This window comes from Malaclemys terrapin, chromosome 25 (assembly GCF_027887155.1).
Source record: "Malaclemys terrapin pileata isolate rMalTer1 chromosome 25, rMalTer1.hap1, whole genome shotgun sequence".
Lineage (NCBI taxonomy): Eukaryota > Metazoa > Chordata > Testudines > Emydidae > Malaclemys > Malaclemys terrapin.
This window is the reverse complement of record NC_071529.1, coordinates 3033187-3050652: the sequence shown is the minus strand read 5'-3', so window position 1 is coordinate 3050652 and position 17466 is coordinate 3033187. Positions and strand designations below refer to the sequence as shown.

General features: G+C 53.8%; 1 protein-coding gene across 1 annotated transcript in view; it reads left to right on the top strand.

Annotated features, from left to right (window-relative positions):
- Positions 1-17039, top strand: part of SCN4A (sodium voltage-gated channel alpha subunit 4) — a 114844-nt gene extending 97805 nt beyond the window's left edge. Inside the window, exons 21-25 of the mRNA XM_054014154.1 lie at positions 894-947; positions 2803-2940; positions 5594-5698; positions 9542-9812; positions 12312-17039. Coding sequence (XP_053870129.1) covers positions 894-947; positions 2803-2940; positions 5594-5698; positions 9542-9812; positions 12312-13507 — 1764 coding nt within the window. The 3' untranslated portion in view covers positions 13508-17039. The remainder of the gene's footprint in view (positions 1-893; positions 948-2802; positions 2941-5593; positions 5699-9541; positions 9813-12311) is intronic.
- Positions 17040-17466: the final 427 nt, after the last annotated feature.

Here is a 17466-nt window from a genome sequence, read left to right as displayed (position 1 = left end):
CAGAAGGGGGTGGGGCAAACTGAGGCACAGAAAGGGGAAGGGACTTGCCCAAGGTCACCCCCTCCAGGTCAGATTGGCACCCAGTGCAGCCCTAGCTGATCACCAGTCTGGTGCTCAGCTTCCCCTGCAGTGGTGTCATGCCATCTAATGCAGGAAACGAGACATGCACCCTCTTTTGTTCAGTCACAACCACCAAGCCCACGCCAGCTCCTGGTGGAGTGAATGGTCCAACCCCCCCGATTGCCAGAGACTCAGGATCAGGTGCTACAGGTTAATAGCTAGGCAGTGATCAGTTAGCTGTGTGTTGTACAAATGCAGCCCGGAAGCTAACTGGGAAGCCAAGGAGTCAGCTAGACTTCTGGTTAGCAAAGCTGGAGCTAGAAATAGCTCCTGGCCCAGCTCAGTGGTTGACACCAGCCTGCCCCATCGCGTGACACTGCAATTTTCTGGGCTCCCCAGCCCGACGTCAAGCACCATCTCCAGGGATCAGTGTAGCTTCTCCCCCGAATGGAGTGGGGGGGGGGTTGGTTGTTCCACGGCAGGCTGCTTGGGAATTTTTCAACATGAGGTTTTTTGTCCAAATGGCGATTCGTCGAAGGGGGAACTTCCCCTGGAAATGTCTCGGTTTCAGTGACCCATTCATTGGGAAGGCTCCTCACATCTCGGCTGGACTCTCTGGTCCAAGCGGGAGAGGCTGTGCTAGACCCTATGAGCGCCCCGTAGTTAGCGCACTTCTGAGGGATGCAGGAGCCCTAGGCTTACATCCTTGCTCTGCCTGAGTTAGGGCAGGAATTTAAGCCTGGTTATTCCACAGCCCAGGGGCCAGATGTTCAGTAGCCAACGTGCTGAGCTCCCCTGGGGACTGACTCCACTGCTCTGTGCTGTCCCGGCAGGCCACCTTCAAAGGCTGGATGGACATCATGTATGCGGCCGTGGACTCCCGCGAGGTGAGGTGACACAGAGCAAGGAGCGTGTACTGCAGCTGTCTCGCCAACATGCTTACAGGGCATGCTGGGACAAGGAGCCCTGTCCTGCATGGTTCAGCATGGCCCTGGGGCCGGCTTAGGGCTTTGAGGGGCACTTTCTCTGTGCTCTGCTCCCTGGCACTGACAGACTGATCCAGGCCCCACTCACCCAGCTGGGGGGCTTGGGCAGGTCGAGGGGTGGAGCTCTCACCCTGTCCCATAGCTGAGCAGTGAACCATGGGAACAGGACATGGCCTGATGTTTCATTGATCACACATTCTGCAAGCGCCACCCTCCCCCTTTGCCTTGCCAGCGCCCCCCAGAAACCAGACCCCCCAAAAGTACTCCACACTGACCCCAAACTGTCAGATCTCCCCCTCTTTTCTGGGACAGAAGCTGTCAGGGTTCCCTCCCCACTCTGAACTCTAGGGTATAGATGTGGGGACCCGCATGAAAGACCCCCTAAGCTTATCTCTACCAGCTTAGGTTAAAAACTTCCCCAAGGCACAAATTCTTCCTTGTCCTTGGAACGGTATCGCTGCCACCACCAAGTGAGTTAGACAAAGATTTAGGAAAAGAACCACTTGGAAGTCCTGTTTCCCCAATATATCCCCCAAACCCTTTCACCCCCTTTCCTGGGGAGGCTTGAGAATAATATACCAACCAAATAGGTTAACAAAGTGGACACTAAAAACCAATCAGGTTCTTAAAAGCAAAACTTTATTATAAAGAAAAAGTAAAAAGAAGCACTTCTGTAAAATCAGAATGGAAGGTAATTTTACAGGGTAATCAGATTCAAAACACAGAGGATTCCCCTCTAGGCAAAAATTTAAAGTTACCAAAAAAAACAGAAATAAACCTCCCTCTTAGCCTAGGGAAAATTCACAAGCTAAAACAAAAGATAATATAATGCATTTCCTTCCTAAGGCGGGGTGGTCATTTCCTTCCTAAGGAGAGGGGCTATAATGCATTCTCTTTCTCAGGGGAGGGATAGTTCAGTGGTTTGCGCATTAGCCTGCTAAACCCAGGGTTATGCGTTCAGTCCTTGAGGGGACCATTTAGGGATCTGGGGCAAAAATCTGTCAGGGGATTAGACCTGCTTTGAGCTGGGCGTTGGAATAGGTGACTTCCTGAGGTCCCTTCTAACCCTGATATTCCATACTTACAATTTGTAATCTTACATGCTTAGTTCAGGTATGGCTTTAAGAGATGTATTTTCCCTGCCCTGGTTTCTCACTAACCCGGAGAGGACACAAAGAGAGACAAAACAAAAACCTTCCCCCACAGATTTGAAAGTATCTTCTCCCCTCATTGGTCCTTTTGGTCAGGTGCCAACCAGATTATTTGAGTTTCTTAACCCTTTACAGGTAAAGGAGGGATTTTATGCTATTCTTAGCTGTATGTTTATGACAGAAGCTTTGTCCCCCCACCCTATGCTCCCACTTCTTTCCCATAGCCAAGTCTGTCCCGGGAGCTGCTCTTGACCTTCCCTCATGACATCTGCAGCTGGGGGCAGACTGACGTTCTGCGGCACGGAGCTTTTCAGAGCGTCTCCAGGGCAGGTGGAGGGTCCGGGGCTCCCAGAGTGGACCAGGCTCCCTGGGCAGCATTTACCACAGGCTGGCTCCAGCTTCCAGCCTGGCCAGAGGGCAGGGCCTTGGGGGAAGAGGAGGAGCAGTGCGTTCTTTGTTCTTTGTGCCAGGGCCCCAGTGTCAGGGCAGGGGGAGGCTGGGTTGTCAGCATTCCCAGTCTCCTGCAGTGCAGCAGTGACCCCATGCCTGGGGGGGAGGGAGTGGGCTGTGCCCTGCCACTCACACGTCCCCTTCTCCTCACTCAGATCGAAGAACAGCCACTGTATGAGACCAACCTCTACATGTACATCTACTTCGTCATCTTCATCATCTTCGGCGCCTTCTTCACCCTCAACCTCTTCATCGGCGTCATTATCGACAACTTCAACCAGCAAAAGAAAAAGATAAGTATCTTCTGGCCCGCCTGGGCTCCTGGCATTTCCGTAGCCCTGGAGATCTGGACGGGGCCATTGGGATCAGCTAGTCTGGCTGGGGCATCAGTCAGGCAGCCTTCGGTGGCTTGCCTGCAGGAGGTCCACTGGTCCCGCGGATTCGGTGGCAATTCTGTGGCGGGTACGCCGAATCCGCGGTACTGGCAGACCTCCCGCAGGCATGCCGCCGAATCCGCGGGACCAGCGCACCTCCCGCAGGCATGCCACCGAATCCGCGGGACCGGGGACCTCCCGCAGGCATGCCACTGAATCCACGGGACCAGGGACCTCCCGCAGGCATGCTACCGAATCCACGGGACCAGCGGACCTCCCGCAGGCATGCCACTGAATCCACGGGACCGGCGGACCTCCCGCAGGCATGCCGCCGAATCCGCGGGACCGGGGACCTCCCGCAGGCATGCCACTGAATCCGCGGGACCGGGGACCTCCCGCAGACATGCCACTGAATCCACGGGACCAGGGACCTCCGGCAGGCATGCCGCCGAATCCACGGGACCGGCGGACCTCCCGCAGGCATGCCACCGAATCCGCGGGACCGGGGACCTCCCGCAGGCATGCCACTGAATCCACGGGACCAGGGACCTCCCGCAGGCATGCTACCGAATCCACGGGACCGGCGGACCTCCCGCAGGCATGCCGCCGAATCCGCGGGACCGGGGACCTCCCGCAGGCATGCCACCGAAGGCAGCCTGCCTACCATGCTTGGGGCAGCAAAAAAGCTAGAGCCGCCCCTGGTCTGGCCTCCTGCATAACCCAGAGCACTGCCCCGCAGTCATTCCTAGCACAGAGCTTCAGGAGGCAGGCCAGGAAAGAGCGCTCTGTGGCGGGCGGTGAATTGCAGCTCCTGGGTGCAGGGCCGGCTTTATAACCCGCGGGGCCCGATTGGAATACTCGGCAGCAGTCCAGGGCTTCGGCAGCACTTTGGCGGCGGGGGATCCGCTCCGGGTTTTCCGCAGCACCGAAAGACCCCCAGTGCCGAAATGCCGCCGAAGACCCCCGGAGCGGACCCCCCGCCGCCGAAATGCCGCCGAAGACCCCCGGAGCGGACCCCCCGCCTCTGAAATGCCGCCGAAGACCCCCGGAGCGGACCCCCCGCCGCCAAAATGCCGCCGAAGACCCCCGGAGCGGACCCCCCGCCGCCGAAATGCCGCTGAAGACTCCCGGAGCGGACCCCCCGCCGCCGAAATGCCGCCGAAGACCCCCGGAGCGGGGTCCCCTTAGGCGTGGGCACGGGCCCTTTTCGGCACGGGGAATTGGGTGAATGGGCTTAAAGCCGGCCCTGCCTGGGCAAGGGCGCAGACCGGGGGCGTGGGGTCACAGTGAAAGGTCAGACATAGGAGCAGACCCAGCCTAGGAGCAGCGAAGCTGCCGTGCATGAGCTGAGAATCCCCTGGGCAGTTCCCTGCCGTGCCGGCGCCCACGCTTCCCGATCACTGGGGTTGCTACATGAGCTCCCTATGGGAACCTGAGAAGTCACATCCTGGGCTTTGTGCCTGGGGGTTTCTCATGTACGGTGTGTAAAGGGGGCCTGGGAAGTACTCAGCAAAACCAAAGAAGGTGCAGGGAGGGAGTCTCTTTTCTATTCGATTTTGACCCCAGAAGCATCAGCATTGCCACGCCTGGCCCGCCGTGCTCTGCTGGGGTCGCTGGGGGGCCAGGGGCCTGGGCCTGGGCAGGGGTGTTGTGGAGGCACAGAGCCCCTAGGAGGACAGAGCCATAGCACCCATGGATCCCCTGCACTCCAGTGAAACGCGGAGCGGGGAGGGAGGGGCCGGGTGATGGGTGATGACAATGAGCTGCTTCCATTAGGAAAAGACGTAGAGGATTACGGGGAAGCACCAGGGCAGCTGGGATTCAGGAGCCAGCAGTGTTTGCTGAGCTGATGGGATCCTCCAAGGAAAGAGACATGAGCCACTGCGGGTAGCTCTGGCTAAAACATGGCTGCAGTTCAAGCAAGCTCCATTCCTGGGTGGAGTAAAGAAAAGCAGGGCAGAAAAGACTCTAAAAGCCAGAGGACAGGGAGTCTGAGCTCGAGGAGAAGCTGCCCCAGCAGAGCAAGGCCTGGTCTACACTACAGAGCTAGGTGGGCGTAAGGCAGCTAACGTCAACCTCACTGTGTCAGTGTCTACACCACAACGGTACTCCCGGCGATGTAAGTCACCCACTACCCCGCCCTAATAACTCCACCCTGTGAGCGGTGTAGTGCTTAGATCAATGTAGTCAGGGCGATGCAGTGTCCGTGTAGAGATTGCATTACTTACATCGCCTGTTGGCTGTCAGCGCCAGGGCGGGGGCAACTGTGAGCCATGCGCCTGGCTGACAACTGGGGCAGGGAGACTCCAGCTGTCAGTTCCCCACAATGCCTCCCTTCAGTCGGTAGAAGCACTCCTGAGGAGGACAGGCACCGCTGACAGAAGGAGCGTAGTGTGGACATAATTACTGCGGTGGCTGTACTTTGACTTAAGTCAGCTTAATTTTGTAGTGCAGCCAAGCCCCAAGACTTGCCAGGAGCTGCAAATTCCTCCCAGTGTTACTGGAAGCTGGTGCAGATGCTTGTTAAAAACCAAAATGTATCCAAGTCTAATAATTGTGATTCCTTTTATACTTTGGAGGGAAGGACATCTTCATGACGGAGGAGCAGAAGAAATACTACAACGCCATGAAAAAGCTTGGATCAAAGAAGCCCCAGAAGCCAATCCCCAGGCCCCACGTATGACATGTTAAAAGCGTTTGCGGGCTAGTAGGGGGGGTGTTTAGAAACAGAAATGGTGCCGACAAGCATGAGCCGGGGCCAGGTGTCCAGCGGGCGAATCAGGTTTTGTGATGCGCCTCGGATCACTGTTTCCGCTCCACATAGAGCTCCTATGCTTTTACATCTGGCAACAAGCAGCCAGGATGGAGTTTCAGAGTGGCAGCGTGTTGGGTGAGCGCCCTGGGAAACCAAGCCCTTTAGCCATACAGTACTAGTGGAGTATTTAATGCACCATAGACTGGTTTCTTTTTGTTATGGTCTCCTGCTCTGACTTCAGGAGAACTGCCTCTAACTGAGGGCTTACCCCCAAGGGACCAGGACCTGACCCTGAGTATTTGCCCAGGTACCCTGAGTACTGCCGAGTGCCTGACCCTGAGAAGCGCCAAGGACTGACTTCCTCGCTGGGAGCTGAGCGTTCTCAGCGTGTCGCAGGGGGGCGCTTAGCATCTCCCAGAATCAGCCCTGTGGAGAGGAAACCTCCCAGGAAACTAGGTGGGGGGTTCCTCTGTGGTCCCCCATGGCGCTAGAGTCCTCCTGCTGCTGTCTCTCGGCTGAGACGTGCCCCAACGTCCTGCCCACCTGTCGTCCCATAGCCCTTTTCATAACCGAGTGTTCGCCCCGTGCCCTGGTTACCGTCCAGCCCAGGTGATTCCATCCCCCTGCCCGTGGTTCCTAGGCGAAAGGGAGGAAGAAAGGTGTGGGGAGGAGGCAGGGCAGTGATAATGGAGGACAATGGCTAATGGTGGAGAGGCAGCCCCCAGCCCAGAAGACAGGGGAAGGCATGTGGTGACCCCTCTGAGCAGCCAAGGGGAGCACTTGTGGGAAAGCAGGCAGCTTCCCCCCAGAAGGCTCAAAACCCGCAAAGCAGAAAAAAACCAGTTTAGCCCATGCTGTTCTGGAGGCCGAGCCAGGACGGGTGGGCATCTGACAGGACATGCTGGAGAGCGCATGCTGAGCGCATTAGATGTCCCCAGCCATTGCAAATGCTGCTAGGACAGAAGGGCCCTGCTGGGACTGCGAGCACAGCCCCTTGGTTGTTGGAATGGTGAGAGTGGCAGCGGTTTTAAAAATGCCACTTTCTTTGAATTTTGAATCTGGCTGAGCCCATCAGCTCTGTGAGGGGAAGAGGCAGCGTGGTCTAGTGGCTAGAGCAGTCACCGGGGCTCAGGAGACCCAGTTCTCGTCCCAATTCTGACCCTGGCCTGCTGGGCGATCTTGGACAAGTCACTTCACCTGCTTGTGCCTCAGTTTTCCCATTGGTAAAATAGGGATAATGATACTGATACTGATGTGCTTTGTAAAGCACTCTGAGAGATTGTTATTCCTGTGACACCACCTCCCAAATCCCCTTTTCCTGTTAGCAGTTTCTACTTCAGCTTTATAAATCACTTGCTCGTTTGGATTTCTTTAAGTTTTCCTTTCCTTAAAACTTCCAAACGGCTCGCGGCAGTTCTCCTTCTAGCAAACACAATTCTGTCACTGCTCCATCTTCGAACTGTCATTTCTCGTAGTGCATGTATTTTCCTTTCTGCGTGAGCCTCCTGTCACACTCCCAGATATGTGTCAGTGTTACAGCTTGATGTTCATAATGGCCAGTGAGTTTTGTGACAACGCTCAGGGTTTGCTCAGGCATGGGCCTGGGGTGAAATCCTGGCCACATTGAAGCCAAAGGCAAAACTCCCATTGATTTCCCTGGGAGCAGCATTTCACCTCTGGTCTTTTACCTCCCCAGGAATTGCTACACATTTGGCTCTGCCAAGCATTCGGGTTCAGATTTTCAAAGGTGCCGAGGATAGTCAAGTGCTTCTAATGATGGGGTGTAAATCAGGGGTGCTCAAGCTTTTTCTTTCTGAGGCCCCCCCAACATGCTATAAGAACCCACAGCCCACCTGGGCCACAACAGCTGGTTTTTCTGCATATAAAAGCCAGGGTCAGTGTTAGGGGGTAGCAAGCAGAGCAATTGCCCGGGACCCAGATCATAGGAGGCCCTGCAGAGCTGAGTTGCTCAGGCTTTGGCTTCAGCCCCAGGCGGTGGGGCTTCAGCTTTCTGCCCAGGGCCCCAGCGAGTCTAACACTGGCCCTGCTTGGTGGACCCCCTGAAACCTGCTTGCGGCCCCCAGGGGGCCCCGGGCCCCTGGTTGAGAACCACTGGTCTAAATTAGCTGTTACCACTCAAGAAAGAGATCTTGGAGTCACTGGAGAGTTCTCTGAAAACATCTGCTCAGTGCGCAGCAGCGGTTAAAAAAGCGACCAGGATGTTAGGAACCATTAGGAAAGGAATAGAAACCAAGACAAAAATATCACAATGCCACTATCTAAATCCAGCCCTTGAATACTGCGTGCAGTTCTGGTCACCCCATGTCAAAAAGGAGATAGTGGAACTGGAAAAAGTTCAGAGAAGGGCAACAAAGGTAATCAAGGGTCTGGCCTAGCTACCATACGAGGAGAGTTTAAAAAGATTTGGGCTGTTCAGCTTAGAAAAGAGACGATTAAGAGGGGATATGACAGAGGTCTATAAAATGAGGACTGGTGTAGCAAAAAAGAAGAGAGACGTGTTAATTACCTTTTCCCACAATACAAACACCAGGGGTCACCCGATAAAATTAATAAGCAGCAGGTTTAATACAAACAAGAGGAAGGATTTTTTCACCACATTGTACAACTAACCTGTGGAGCTCATTGCCAGGCGATGTTGTGACGGCCAAAAGTATAACTGGTTTCAAACAAGAATTAATCAGTTCATGGCGGACAGGTCCATCAATGGCTATTAGCCAAGATGGCCAGGGATGCAACCCCATACCCTGGGTCTCCCTAAACCTCTGACTGGCAGAAGCCAGGAGGGGAAGACAAGGAGTGGATCACTCCAGAATTGGCCTGTTCTGTGCACTCCCCCTGAAGCTCTTTACTGGTTGCTCTTGGAGACAGGATACTGGGCTAGATGGACCATTGGTCTGACCCAGTGTGGCCGCTCTTCTGAAAATCCCCAGCTTTTCCCTATTCCTGGCAGCTGTTAACAGTCCTGGAATAGAAAATGGGGGTGGTTAATAATTAGACGATTGTGACTTTGACTTTTTTGAACAGGTACAACTCAAATGCTGTTTGCAGTGTTGTTGTAGCCATGTCGGTACCAGGATATTAGAGAGACAAGGTAGGGGAAGGATTGTCTTTTAGTGGACCAACTTGTGTTGGTGAAAGAGACAAGCTTTCGGAGCCACACAGAGCTCCTTTTCAGGTCTGGGAAAGGTCCTGAGAGTGTCACAGCTCTGTGTAGCTCGAAAGCTTGTCTCTTTCACCACACAACTTGGTCCAATAAAAGACATTCCCTCCCCTTAACTCAAATGATGACCTTTCCCATTTTTGCCATGATAAGCAACTGGCATTAATTAGGGTTCAATAATGATCCATCGTGGGGAGGCCCAGTCATTGAGCCTGGCGCTTGGGAGACATGTCATTATTACACCATAATATATGAGACGTTGGCATGTGCCAGCTAGGCTCCATCTTGCAACACCCACTGACCTAAGCAGCAGGTGAGGGGCCCACAGCACTCCAGGCAGCACGGCCCAGATCCTCAAAGATATTTAGGTGCCTAACTCCCATGGGAGGCTCTGGGCCCACATCCTTGTTGCATGATCACACTGCACGAGGGATAAGACAGATGGGTCTCTGTCCTCTTCTAAACACTGTTTCTCTCTCTCTCTTTCCATTTTTGTCTTCATTCTCCACTGTGCCCTGTCTGTCCATTCCACCTCCTGGCTTGCCCTTCTGCCTCCATCTTCACCCACGTTCCATGAATTAAAGAACAAATGTCAGGGGCTGGTTTTTGACTTTGTGACAAAGCAAGCTTTTGACATCATCATCATGGTCCTGATTTGTCTTAACATGGTGACCATGATGGTTGAAACAGACGACCAAAGCCCAACCAAAATCAACGTCCTCTACAACATCAACATGATTTTCATCGTCATCTTCACGGGCGAGTGCTTGCTCAAAATGTTCGCCTTGCGCTATTACTACTTCACCATTGGCTGGAACATCTTCGACTTTGTGGTGGTCATCCTCTCCATCGGAGGTAAGCACTGGACGCCAGCTGCATTTCCATTGACTCAGGCAAGCCTCCAAGTGGGTTCTGTAGCAATCAAGATAGAGAAGAAATGCCTAGATGGGAAATATGGGTTTGGTGGCACTCCCTACCTGGGAGACCCATGGCCCTGCCTTGGAGCCCTAGCTCTGCCACTGTTCCTGTGCCTGCTAGAGTGGTGGTAGGTGTGGACACTCTCTATGAGCCACTTCGAGAAACCCACCACCATTCCTCTTTGGACAGACTGGGCCTCCCTGAGCACTGTTCAGATGGGCAGAAGTCCACCCCATAGGAGGGAGGACACATCTCCACCCTGCCTCCCTCCCCAGATAGAGGACTCAGTGTGGGGGGACCCTACCAACATCAGTCACCCCAGAAGAGGTGGGCGGGTGGCAGGGCCCCCAAAGCAGTAGGTTTCAGAGTTAACAGCCCATAGGGATGCATGGGACATTTCAACCCTTTTAGAGCAACTGTCTCAGGCTGTCTCTAGACTCAGATAGCTGTTGCTGCATTGTCATGCTCAGTGCATGTTTTCAAGACTTTCTTCACAACCAGGAGAGCTAGAAACATGATTATTTATATATATTAAAGCTGAGATTCACATGACTCCAGGTGCAGGGGCCCACTATGCTTATGCCTTAACCTGGTCCTGTAGGGTTACCATCCGTCCGGGTTTCCCCGGACATGTCCGGCTTTTTCAGCCTTAAATGGCCGTCCGGGGGGGATTTCTAATGAAGTAGAAATGTCCGGGATTTCCCCTCCTGCGAAGTGCGGCGCGGCTGATTGGACGCCTGGCCTGATTGAAAGCCGCTCGCAGCCACTAGGGCCTCTAGCAGCCAGAGTCCCTCCCCCTCCCCCGCTGCCTCCTCCCCCACAGAGCAGCGTGGAAGTGTTTGAGTCCACGTGGAGCTCGCATTTCTCCCTCTGCCGGGTGAGTGGGGGGAGCAGGGCAGGCGGGGGTGTGTGTAGAGGCTGCAGGGCGAGTGGGGAGCAGGGGGCACAGAGGCTGCAGGGGCGGGGGGGTGCAGAGGCTGCAGGGCGAGTGTGGAGCAGGGGGCACAGAGGCTGCAGGGGCGGGGGGGTGCAGAGGCTGCAGGGTGAGTGGGGAGCAGGGGGTGCAGAGGCTGCAGGGCGAGTGGGGAGCAGGGGGCACAGAGGCTGCAGGGGCGGGGGGGTGCAGAGGCTGCAAGGTGAGGAGGAGCAGGGCAGGCAAGGGCATAGAGGCTGCAGGGCAAGTGGGGAGCAGGGAAGCACTTAGCATCCCCCAACCAAGATCAGAGCGGGAGGGAGGAGGGGGAAATGCGGGGTGCTCAGAGGAGGGGGCAGAGTTGGGGCAGGGACTTTGGGGAAGGGGTTGGAATGGGGGCGGAGCAGGGGTGGGGTTGGGGTGGGGCTGGGGGCAGGGCCGGGGGCGGGACCGGGGCCCCGTGGAGTGTCCTCTTTTTTAAATGTTTGAATATGGTAACCCTAGGTCCTGCTTCCCAGGTGCTCCCCCTAAAAAACTCCTTCCTGTGTGCTCACTAAAACCTTCCCTGAGCGCGCACCCTAAAGTGCTTCCTGCAAATCCTACCCCACGTTCTCACCGCAAGCAACTCCCTGGGTTCCATGCATAAAGGGATCCTACATGGGCAGACCTCCCCTTCTCCAAGGGGCTAAGGTCTGTCTGCAACCCCAGGCACCTCGCAGAGGGCTCCCTTGCTCCCCTCTTTCAGCCTTCAGGAGGAACTGTGTGGCACACCCCTCTAGCATGGACTGGGGTGCAGCAAGGGCTCAGGGGGGCTCGTTGTTTCTGGGAGGGCGTCTCATTAGCGACGAGTTGGCTACATTTTAATCTTTGCATGTGCACTACAAGGCTGTTTTAGATAAACTCATACATTCAAAATAATAAGGGCTGCCTGTTCCCACAGTATCCTCAGAACATCCTTGGGGCGCAGGGCAATTCCCCCCGTTACAGACAGGCAGATGAGGCCAAGATCACACAGGACGTCTGTGGCACAGCTGGGATTCGAAGCCAGAATGCGACTGCCCTAACTGCCACACTATCTTTGCTCACCAGCCTCTTCCTGTTCTCCCTGTGTGGAAGAATAGGGGCTAAAGCATGATTGTCACCTTTAGCAAGAGAGAAGTACCGGGGGCAACAGAAAAGAGCAAGGGTTAGACTGAGCAGTAAGCAAAACCTTTCAACCATGAAACACACCAGGCAATGGGGCAAGTAGCAATGGGACATGGTGGATTCTTAGATGGTGGCTGGATGGCAAATCGCAGGGAACATAGGATTGTGCAGCAGCACTGGCTAGGGAACTTTCCTGAGGCCTTTTCCAGCCCATGTGAGTTTATGGTCCTCTGCTAAGCACCCTTGCCTTCACATGCATTCACCTCCTCAGTTCTCCAGCACAGAGGGTGCATATAGACCCAGAGCAGGTTACCCATTGCTTCACTACTTCAGCTCATGGAGCGAGCCACGCTTACCTTCTTTTCACCCCTTTTCAGGTATTGTCCTTTCCGACATCATAGAGAAGTACTTTGTGTCCCCCACCCTCTTCAGGGTGATCAGGTTGGCAAGAATTGGGCGTGTTCTGCGGCTGATCCGAGGAGCAAAAGGAATCCGGACTCTCTTGTTTGCTTTAATGATGTCTCTCCCTGCTTTGTTCAATATCGGCCTCCTGCTGTTCTTGGTGATGTTCATCTACTCCATCTTCGGGATGTCCAACTTTGCTTACGTCAAGAAGGAGTCTGGGATCGACGACATCTTCAATTTCGAGACGTTTGGAAACAGCATCATCTGTTTGTTTCAGATCACAACGTCTGCCGGGTGGGATGGTCTCCTCAACCCTATCCTGAACAGTGGCCCACCGGACTGCGACCCTAACTTGGAGAATCCCGGAAGTTCAGTAAAAGGAGACTGTGGCAACCCGTCTATTGGCATCTGCTTTTTCTGCACCTACATCATCATCTCCTTTCTGATCGTTGTGAACATGTACATCGCCATCATCCTGGAGAACTTCAATGTGGCTACAGAGGAGAGCAGCGAACCGCTCTGTGAAGATGACTTTGAAATGTTCTATGAAACGTGGGAGAAGTTTGATCCAGATGCCACCCAGTTTATCACGTACAGCGTGTTGTCGGATTTTGTAGACACCCTGCAAGAGCCACTCAAGATTGCCAAACCAAACAAGATTAAATTAATCACCATGGATTTACCGATGGTTGTCGGAGATAAAATCCACTGTCTGGATATTCTCTTTGCGCTGACTAAAGAAGTGCTGGGTGACTCAGGGGAAATGGACGGCTTGAAAGCCACAATGGAGGAGAAATTCATGGCTGCCAACCCATCCAAGGTTTCCTATGAACCCATCACTACGACTTTGAAAAGGAAGCACGAAGAAGTCTGTGCCATAAAAATCCAAAGAGCCTTCCGAAGGTATTTACTAAAGCGGTCGATGAAACAGGCGTCTTATCTGTACAGGCATAGTCAAGAGGAGGGCATCTTTGCAGAGGGAGCACCAGAAAAAGAAGGACTAATTGTAGACAAAATGAACAAGATTTATGGGAACGGTGATACGCACCTGGAAATGGCCTCAGGCCTGGCTCTTGCAGCACCAGTTGCAAGCCCAGAGACTCGAGCTGCTCCTAGTGAGGCAAAAAAACGGGATGGGGAGCGAGAGGTGAAAGAGTCATTAGTATAACAGAAAGCACTTTTCATCTTCCTATCCTGCAAAGACTCCATTTGTATCTCTTCTGCAAGAACGCTTCCATATCCCTCTCTGTAGACAGCTAACGCCATAGTACCGTATTTCAGACCCATCTCAACTTTTTAACCAGAACCTCATATTCATCACAGGTTTTATAATTCACCGCGACTTGCGGCATTGAGTATTTTTCTTCTGAGGTAAATGTGAAATCTCTCTATTGCTGGTGAAAGAGAAGCACTGTACGTTTGAAAACGATAGAACCATGGTAGCGATGTGTTTCAGAAGTTAACGACTGGGTATGGCTCTCCTTTTATTTTCAAAATTATTTCTTAATATTATTTCACACTTGAGGTATTTGCCCCATTATTGTTCCTGAAGTGCAATGAATTCGAGGAGAGAGATGAGCCAAGTGAAATAATATTAAAAATAATTGCAGAAATGACAAGGTTTTGTGAACAAAAATCTCCAATGTCTTAAAAGTAGCACCTTTCTTTTGAATAGGCGTTAAGGATTTTTGTTATATACAGTAAAAGTGCAATTATGTCTTAAAGATTTGTTTGCATAGTAAAAATAATCTGCAGCTCTATTCTCAGGGTGAAATGCCAGCTTTTAACACTCATCTCCACCAGAAAGCATTCAGCTCTGAACAGTAGGAACGTCAACTAGTTATTTCCATGCTGCTTTTCTGGGTTCCCATTTAGTCTAGGAACTAGATTATGTGAAAGGAAAATAGCTACCAAAATATGGTGTATGGGGACTAGTTCCCAAATATTCCCACTTCTCTCTACAGAAATACCTCTAGTCCAGCTTCACCAAATCTTAACTAATGCACATCTCCTGGAGCAGGAAATCTTTGTTCCCATCAGGTCACGGGCTGCCATGTGGAGCCAGATCAGGTGATAAAACAGTTTGGTTGCACTGGAATATTTATAATGAATTGCTTGATCAGGTACATTTACAGAATTGCTATCTACTCGTGGAAAACCTTGTGCTTTCTTGGTGATCAATACTTTCCTCCCACCTTATGAATTAACAGTCCTCCGGGAGGACAGTATATATCAGGGCAAAACATATGTGCAAAGTCTAAAATAGTAAAGCAAAAAGTCACCTTAGAAATACTGTTTCCCTTTTCTAAATCTTATTGCCAACTCCTCCGATACACAGTGACCTCTGACTGGGCGGGGAGACTTTTCTATCACATCTCTTTAGTGTGGAGTTGGACTTTCTGCTGTGGAAACAGATGGGGTAGAGTTTCAAAACAGGCCTTCCTATCTGATTAGTTTTGACTCCGAAGCCTTTGTCTTGATCGGTCTGTGGATTCGCTCAGAGCCGCACCATCTGGTGTCGAGCTGTGAACTAGAGCAGCAGTCGCGCTGTGTAACGTAAGCTGTAACCAGCTCAGCTTTGGCTAATGGAATCACGCTCTTCTGTTCGCTCTGTTCAGATGAAGTGTCAGAGGTGCCAAAGGGTCACTGAGCATCACCAGTGGCCATCACGAAGGGTCCTGGGTCTAGCCAGCCCTGGGCAGCTGGGCCACTCTCTTGAGATTTGTTTTCCAGACTCCTGTGGAAGTGGGGGCCTGATCTTGCAGCCCCAGCTCAGGCCAAGCTCCTAGCGACTCCCTGGCAGGCAGTGAGCATGGGGGCAGCATGGCACACTCAGCACGGGTCTCGCTGCATTCCCCTGCTACCACAAAACACGCCCCAGCCCGTGCTTAGCTTTAAGCCTGGGAGTCGCTCAGTGGGTTTCAATGGGACCGCTCACAGGCTCAAGGTTACGCACGCGTTGGGCTGGAGCTGTATCACTTGAACTTGCCCTTACTGAAGCCAATGGCAAAAGCTTCCATTGGTGCAGGCTCAAGCCATGACTCCTGCCCTTCCCTCCCCGCTGGCGTGGGCGCGCACAGCCTGAGAGCAAAGGGAATGGTGCTGCTGCAGAGGGTGGAAGGCGGTGGAGAGCCAGCCCCTCCGGAGCACCAGGCTGGGTGGATTGGGGGAGGCAGGGACATAACCTGAAGATTCACTGAGCACAAGGGCCCTGCTCACAGGTCCCCTGCACAGGGCCGTGCGGCTGCTGGTGCGTCCATTCCAATGGCTGTAGCAGCTGTAGAGGGACTCTGCCGGGGCGTCATGGCATGGAACGAGGCAGGACTGCGTCCCCAGGCAGAAGCTGGAAGCCCCTCTGGAGGCAGGCAGGGATTTGGCCCTGCATGATTTCTGTGCTGATAGAACTGTTCTTCCTTCCCGTCGGGTGGATGTTGTGACTGCGATTCAGGAACCAAGCAAGGGGAAATCCCGGCCTGTGGGAGCCAATCAGTGTTTTGCCACTGACTTAACTAGGGCTGCAATTCCACCCAGAGTATGCAGCAACCAGGCTGGGAGCCAGCTGCCCACAGTAGAGACCTGCTGTTAATGAACAGGCATTGTTCTTCTGCCCGGCCTTGTCTGGGTTATTGTCCCCAATAACTTTCCCAAGGGCTTGTCCAGTAGCAAAAGGGCGATTTCTCCTAATGCAGGGTTCTGCGCAGGAGCCGCAGGGCTGTGTAATTTTTGGTGGTGCCCAGAACGGTCCAAATCCCATCCCCCTGCCCCCCCCCCCCATGTCTAAGGCTCTGGGAGGGAGTTTGGGGGCGGGCTCTGGGCTGGGGCAGAGGGTTGGAATGCAGGAGAGGGTGAGGGGGGCAGCGTTTACCTTGGGCAGCTCCCGAAAAGGACCCGCACATCCCTCTGGCAGCGGCTCCTAGATGGGGGGACAGGGGTCTCCATGAGTCATTGCCCGCAGGCACCGCCCCCACAGCTCCCATTGGCTGCAGTTCCAATGGCAGAGTCGGCGCTTGGGGCGGGGGTGGCGCGTGGAGACACCCCTCCCCCCAGGGGCTGCAGGGACGTGCCGGCTGCTTCCGGGAGTGGCGCGCCATGTGAAGCGAGGGCGGGCAGGAAGCCGCTTTAGCCCCGCTGCACTGCCCTTTTAAATCGCCTGGGGGCGGCAGGTGGGGCTGGGAGATGCTCCAGGGGAAGGCATGCAGGGGCAGCAGGCGGGGATAGGGGAGAGACCCAGTCCCAAACATTGGGGGAGCTGGGTCCCCGTGCTCTGAATATTCCTGGAGCACAGGCATCACGGACCCATATAACTTGCTGCCCCTGGTCCTGCAGGCTCTTCCTCTGAGTGTACTTGCCTCAAACCAGCAGCAGACGGTTAGGGTTCAAATCCTCTTGGGGGCTGGGGTGGCAGGGTGAGCATCTTTGCTGCAGACAATAACGTTTTCCGCTCATCAGCAGCACTCTGTGATGTCGGCATGCGCAGGGCGCTGGGGCTATTCACTGCTTGAGAGGATGGGTTCCAGTGTGTTTACCTGTGAACGTCCGTCCGGGGAGAAAGGGGGTGCGGTCCTGGCCCCCAAGCCTGGTTTACAGCCACTGCTGCTTGTACATACGTGTTGGGCAGGGGTGGGAGAATACCAAGGAGTTTCAGTCAATGCGCTAGAGCAATTTCTCTTTGTATATTTCTTAAAATAAAAACTGGAAATGCTCAATCCCGTTTAGAAACGTGTCTGATTTGTGTTACATCGGCTGCCAACATTCCCATTAACCCCTTGGGGTCCAATCCACCACACATCACTTGCTGGCCTGCTAACCCGAGCTGGCCTCCCCCATCCCCCTGAGCTACTTAGCTTGGATACTTGGAGCATTAGCAGAGTGTTTTAATTTGCCAGGTCCGTTTAAAAGAGAAAGGGTTTGGGGAGGGCAGGGGGACTAGAGAAGTAGCTTCATTCTTCAGGGCTTGGAACTAGCAGGACAGCTCAGCCCCTGCATGGCTAATGCTTGAGCTCTGGTTGCGGTAGCTCCTCGCCTCCCCTCAGCCAGCCCCTGGCTCAGCACAGCCCAGTGCACAGCTGCAGAGGGGCCCACCCTGCAGAGTCCCTAACGCAGGCCAGAGCACAGGGCTCAGTGTGT